Source organism: Phaenicophaeus curvirostris, chromosome 2 (assembly GCF_032191515.1).
Source record: "Phaenicophaeus curvirostris isolate KB17595 chromosome 2, BPBGC_Pcur_1.0, whole genome shotgun sequence".
Lineage (NCBI taxonomy): Eukaryota > Metazoa > Chordata > Aves > Cuculiformes > Cuculidae > Phaenicophaeus > Phaenicophaeus curvirostris.
The window spans coordinates 79,752,094-79,758,997 of NC_091393.1; the positions used below are offsets into that span (position 1 = coordinate 79,752,094).

Below are 6,904 nucleotides of genomic sequence, written 5' to 3' on the forward strand. Positions count from 1 at the left end.
AGTCCCATTTTAACAGTTGAATTCTTAACACATGAAAGAAGACAAGCTACTACAAAGAATGCATAATAGGATCACAAGTTTTCCACGAGCATATAAACATGTCTTAAAGTGCTTTCTGGGTGCTTTAGATTAACCCCTTGCAGTATGAGCAAGTGTAGTGCCGTTCCAGTCATTACAAAAACTATTGAAATCATTCCTCTTAGGTACATCGTGAGTTCAAGTAAAATGATGACACCATTGATGTAAGTTTTAAGCTCTATCAACATAAACCTATACATCACTGAAGTTCCAATGAAGTTGTCAAATACTTTGGTTTATCATAGCTTGGGACAAAGATTTGAAGAACAGAAATTGCACCTGTCCACTTTTAAGTTTTTTACTAGAAACATACCCCAATATAAATTGACAGCATTCTTTGGTAAAAACAGGGCATTTGGCCGGTTTGCCTGTACACTTATTTATTAAAATAGTCTAGGAGTGAGGAAATGCCACTGCTGTACTGTCAATTCACAGGAAAAACCATTCCTCACTCAGTGGGGAGTATCAAAACACTAAGCTTAGCAATTCGCTATATAGCAAGCTGGAACACCTTCAGCAATCATTATAGGGGACCAATAATGTTTTGGAATATTTTGTATAACGTTTAACCTTTTCATTACAAAAACAGTAAAATGCTCTATGCCTGCAGATGAGGCTGTTACTCTGCAGTGACTACAGAAACATTCAATGGTGTACACTGTTAGGTTTCTGATAAGCAAATAACGAAAACCAGGAACACAGTGTGCTGAAAACCAGTATTCAGCAGCACGGTATTTGTGCATTACCTATACTAAGAAATGCCTATTAAAAGTTCAGTTAACTGCTACAAGTTATGTGAATATATAAAAACAGAGCAGATATACAAGTATAACACTGAACATACTGTACTTTATTAGCACAAAAAGCCAGAACAAGGCACAGCAAGCAGAAAAATACATCAATAGAAGGGTTAGTGTAGCATACAAGAATAACATTTATTGTACTTGCAGCCAAAATGTTCCCTACCTCGCACAGGTCACTGCCATAGAGAAGGAAGTAATAACATACTGTAGCAGCTGGTAAAGAAACTAGAGAGCACTCATAATTGGTACAAAACATTAAACAGAGGTCAGGGCATTCCAACAAAATTTTAGTGCAAAAATGTCTAAGACAGAACTATTTTAAGTTCCATCTCTGATTAAATAAGCAAACAGAACTTCAGATCTTGCTTCCAAGTAATCTGTTGAAGCTATAATCAGTGCATATTACTTCAAAATATTTTTAAAAGCACAAATGGGAAGATATTTACAAGTGTAATAGTACCTTTGAAATCTGACATTTTTCAGATGTCAGATTTTGTATTCTGATCATAATTCAACCACTTGTAATTTTCTCCATAAAAACATCAGATGACTTTAAATAATTAAGTATTTTTTTTTCCTCTGCACTATCAGCTTCCACTGTAAGCTACTAGCAGCCAGGACACCAAATTCTGTTTTATTAACACAAACAAACTAAAAAAAACCCACAAGCCTTTCGTTTCATGGCAATACTATCCCATGTCCTGCCACTGAGTCAGTAATTCACACTGGAAGGCATTTAACTGTCCAAGACAGTACTACTTTTGTTAACAATGCCACTTAAAATCTCTAAGTGTTTAAAATAGAATTACAGTTCTGAGCAGGCATATTCAAGTCTTAATAATTAGGAAAACTTATACATTGAGAAAAGCACAATTAATCTGTTAGCATCAAAATATCATTAACTCTTAATGGACTGCTTCTAAAGAATTGCTCAGTTAAAAGAAAATATCCTTACTCACTAGTGTTTGGAAACTTGTTTGTGAGCTAAGTTAGTACTTTGAATAGTGGAAAGTTTTCAAGAAGATAGTTTTAAAAAAATACTTCAAATATTAGCAAAAATCTTCCTCTAATAAAGCCTCTCTTTATTAGCATTACACAAATGCCCCACAGAAAATGCCTCAGTTTCTTCATCCAATTACTACAGCTATAAAAAGGAAACAAAATATTTAGAAATTGGCAAAAATATCTTCATTAGGCCTTAATGAAAAACGTGCAGAATTGTGTCTGCTTATTGTTTCCAAGAGGCATCACAAACTTGATTAACAGCAGGCAGCATCTGACAGGATACTAACACTCAGCTTAAATAGGATATTGCAGGAAAGCTAGACGTCGTTGGTGTGCTCGCTGCAGTTAAACCGTAACAAACAAAAAGAGAAGCATATACTATAAGCTTATTCTGATTTCCATTTACTTTGTTTTTATAGGTTCCCGCTCCAGCCATCGCACCCTGACTTTTTGTTTATAGTGATACTCCTTTAGAAAGTCTTGCAACATTGAGGGTAGAGGAAGGTCATCGATTCCATCATACGTAGTGCACCTGCAGATTACTGCCCGGCAGATATACTGCAGACTAAAGGGGAAAGTCCTGTTCAGAGATACAGTAAGTAATGGTTCAAAGAACATGCAAGAGCTAGGGTCTTTGTAGTGTTCCAGAAGCCCTGTAACAGTGGAGGAGTGAAACACACAGGGATCGTGGGCATCGAAACTAAAGTTGTGATTCCACTGCTCAATGCGTGCATGTAGCGATCGGTTATAACGACGGAAGCTCACAGAGAAGAGGTAGTCCTCTTGCGCAGAATCCCTGAGCAAAAAAGTGCCTTCGGGTTTACCCTCCAGAAGTGCTTCTGCTTCATAGCGGTCCATCACACCCCAGTAACATGGGTTACCTGTGATCTGAAGTAAGTCTGGCACAAGGCAATGGATGTAATCAATTTGAGTATGCACTTTCCAAGCTCCCTGCCTGCTGATATGGCTGTGGCTCTCTCCAGACATCTGACGCTGCTTCTGCCTACGTGACTGCAGACAAAGCGTTGTTGTGTCCTCTTCAGAGTCACAGTTTCCTGGAGGTGTTATGTTTTTGTCCCCAGTCAGCTCAGTCATACCAGGGGCTAACTTTGGTCCCAGTTTATACAATGGATTAACCTGTGCTGTAGCTTCAAAAGTATGTATTTGGGCATTGGGAGGGGGATCAACCCCTTCTTCAATACTAAGTCTACGTCTCTCTCTCAGTCTATCTTCCTCATCTTCTGTGGAAACCAAGGAAGGATCAAACGTGTCAAAAAACGTTGAATGAGGACTTACAGGTGCTGTGTGTTGTTTGATCAGATGCCACTTCTGAGCTAGATCTGAGCCTGCAGGAAAAGGGCATTTCTCAAGCATTAGTTCAGAGAGGTGGATCTTTCTTTTGTTAGAAAACAGAGGTTTGGACTGTTTGCTGTAAGTTCTCATGGGAAAACACAGACCAACAGTATCCTGTAGACGCTGTCGCAGTGAACGACTACCTACTGTCCTGTTTGACACTGCATCCATATCATGCACAGAGCTCACCCCATACCTTCTCTCCCTCCTCTGCAAACCACTTCGTGTCCTACCAAATCTTTTTTCGGTATCCAAGGAGCTCTGGGTTTTAGTAGAGCAGGAATGCTTCTTCTTCCCACCCCAAGGAGCATGCCGAGAATACGAGTCCCTTCGAGCAAGTCTTGCTCCTGTGGTGACACAGGAGTCATTTTCTTTCTCAAGGCTTATCTCAACAATCTGAGGAATTTCTGTGACACAGTTTTGGTTCCGCCTTGCCAAATTCTTTGAAGGACTTAAACCTAATTGCAAAGCAATGTTTTCTCTCAAAGGGCTGCTGGGTTGTGGTTGAGCCAAATCACTTATCTGGATAGCTTTCTCTTTAGCAGATGAGCAACTACTGGAGTTCACAACTACATTTTCATTTTGGCTTCCACCCTCATGACTGAAGAGATTCTGGCACCTGTATTTGAAATTGTTCCACATCTTTCCGACTTTATCCATGGATTACGTTATCTAAATTCAAGAGGAAAAGAAATATTAAAATAAAAATATAGTTTTAAAAAAATAAGGACACATCTTCAGTTACCAATTAAGTTACAAATACAAGATGACTGTTAATTGAACACACTGCCCTAGTGTTTGTATGGTTACATGGAAGTTACATGAATCACAAAATTTTGACACTTAGAAAAAAATCACCATGAAGAAAGTGTTCAGGAAATCACAAACATTTTATTTACAAGCAGGCCCTTTCACTTTTCTGTTGGCATGTAGTTAGGTCTGCATAGTTGTTATTTGATGGAGATAAATATGTAGTCTGAAATTCTTCATTTTAGGAAAAATTTGTAAGTCAAGTGTAAGGTATAACTCCCCAATAAGCTTCCAATAAGTAGTAGTAAAAGAAATCCTGAAAAAAAAATTATTCAAGTCACTCCAAACCATGACAGCAGCTAGTGAAATCCAGCAAGTGCACTGCAAATGTCCAGATACACCATCTAAAAGCAAAAGCTCCAGTTGCAGGTCAGAAATTCCAAGCCATAACTGACAAGATTAAAAAAAATAAGCAATAAAATTAAATTTAGGAGGGAAAAAAAGCACTCAGCATTCCTAGATGAGACAATCATCAAAAGACAAGGAAAGGCAGTAAGGTAGCAGCACAATTCTAGAATTATATTAATGTATCAGGGACTTCAGGGAAAGAAAAAAAGAAATAAAACCAAACCAAACCTGTCTGGCTTTATTACTTAAGATACAAAAGAATGAAAGAGCCCAGGGAGCTTTTCTATCTTTAGTAAGAGCACTTAAAAAGAAAGTAGCTCCACAGCGGGAACACAATGACAGTGAATCATGAAGATACAGTAGAACGATAAAAACATTAACAGTATGTATTCCGCAACTATTTCTTTAGAAAGAGAGCTTGATAATTGCAATAAGACTGCCAAAAACACGAGACTGCCCTAGGACAGAAAAACATGCTAATTCTGTAGTAAAAAAAGTCAGGCAATGCCAAACTACATTAGATCTAATTAAGTTCTGAGAGAAGGGCTAAACTTAAAGGACTAAAACATGTCATCTTATCTAACTTAACTCTTAATAGAAACTGCTCCGTTCTTTGGAAACCTATTATTTTGAAGCAACATGCCTCTGTTGCTGCAGTTCCTTTCTGTTCACAGCTAGAAAGGAATCTCAAGCAAGTGACTGAATACATTGGGTTTCATTAAATAATGTAAATAACAAACAAGCAATACTCTATCAATCCAGTCTGTAAGTCCCTTAAGACAGAAGCATAGTTGTAAGTCTGTGACTTTAGCAGAATACACAGACTGAGGAAGAGTCAAAGGTATAGTTTACATGAGAATCATGAAAAGGATAATGAACCTGAAAAATATATCTGTTACAGGAACACAAAGCAAAAGGAGCTAAAGCTTTCTTCCCCACCCCCTCCTCAGATACTTCAACCAATTGCATAAAATGAAATCTTAAGTATTTAGTTTGGATGCAGGGAGATGAGGCAGAAGCAGGGAAATTGGGCCTTAACAGTCTCTGGAGATTACTGGTACAAGTACCTAGAACACATCTGAACAACACTCAAATATTCCTTAAGGAGGGAGACGTTTGCAGAGAACTGTTACGCATAGAAGATGCTACAGAGTTCTGTGTATACATAGAAGTGAAGGTGTGTAAGCATATGAGCAAGGAACATCGCCTTGATTAAAAAAATCTCCTGTCTTCCTAGACATGTCTTGTCCAAGCTGGGGACATGGAGGATTTCCAAGAGCAACAGAACTAAAAGTCAGATCACGTACTAGTCTGGTGGAACCATATAAGCATGTATCACACCACCACAATAACCATAGCTGTTTGCACTGTCTCAGAATATCCACACTGATCAGGAGGCAGCACGTGTTTGCTAGCTGCCAGCTTGTCACAGTGTATATAAGGTTGACTTCTACATACTTTTCTCTCAAGTTGTACATTTCTTTCTATTCCTAGTCACAAAATCGTTTAAAAATTTTTGGGAAGGGAAAAGGAAGAACAAGTACATAACCTCCATTCCCATGAGAAATCAGGTTAGAAAAAGCACACATCTTTCCAGCAAGAATGAACCAGAAGTACTCTTCTAACCAGTCATACACTGTTTGGTGGCATCTTTTATTCTAAAATTGCTCATTATTGTTCTTCCTTTGCACTATTAGTCTAGAATGTCTTTAGACTGTTAGATCGGTGGAGCGTCCTCTACACTTGCCCAGAAAGCTTCAAGAATAAAACCCCCTCACCTGCAAAACCCCCACCACACTGGCTTGACAGACTATCTTTCAAGAATTAAAGTCAAAAGGTGAAGTACTTTACGTCATTCTCAGGGGAATACAAATAGTTTTCTTACCCAGGAAAGCACAGGAGTCACTGATTCTTGTCTTGACAATACACCTCAATATGAACTTGCCAGATCCCTTTTCCAAGCTGTGGACATGATTACTACAAAAAAAAAAAAAAGGTATTTTTGTTAGTTATTCTAATATCTTTAAATTTAGATATTTAAAATTTGTGACTGTTATCAAAGGGATATTTTACTTATTCTATCTTAAATAAGAGCATAGAACTCCCTGCTCATTATACATTTTTAATGCATGTTAACGTAAACAAAAAGCTTCACACAGAACTTTTTGCAGCATTAGTCAGAGTCCAGGGGAGGACCCTCAAATAAAGCTTTTGAGAACCAGGAGCAAAGCTACAGCACCTGTATCACTAAAGAGCCAGGCACAATGGGCATACTCAGACCTATAAAAATTGGTTTCCCTGCATTCTGGTATCAAGTCCAAAGCAGTGGTTCTCAAGTTGTGGTTGGCAGTGCTGCCAGCTCACCTCACACTGCCTCTCCTCCTTCTTTCCAGCTGCTACATCACATCAAAAGGCAGCTAAAAATACACGCTTTTCTAATATTACTTTTCCAGGTAAGCAACTGCTGTACTTGCCACAAGGATGTTATACGATTGTGAAGCAAGAGG

The 6,904-nt window shown here is 38.3% G+C and overlaps 1 protein-coding gene across 1 annotated transcript; it reads right to left on the reverse strand.

The window, feature by feature from the left end:
- Positions 1-907: 907 nt before the first annotated feature.
- Positions 908-6,374, reverse strand: SOCS5 (suppressor of cytokine signaling 5). Its single transcript, XM_069852620.1, has 2 exons — positions 6,283-6,374; positions 908-3,911 (listed from the first exon to the last, which is right to left on the reverse strand). The coding sequence occupies exon 2, from the start codon at positions 3,897-3,899 to the stop codon at positions 2,289-2,291; it is 1,611 nt and encodes a 536-aa protein (XP_069708721.1). The 5' UTR covers positions 3,900-3,911; positions 6,283-6,374; the 3' UTR covers positions 908-2,288.
- Positions 6,375-6,904: the final 530 nt, after the last annotated feature.

Coding starts and splice junctions, on each gene's coding strand:
- SOCS5 (XM_069852620.1), bottom strand. CDS start 3,899: ATGGATAAAGTCGGAAAGATGTGGAACAATTTCAAATACAGGTGCCAG.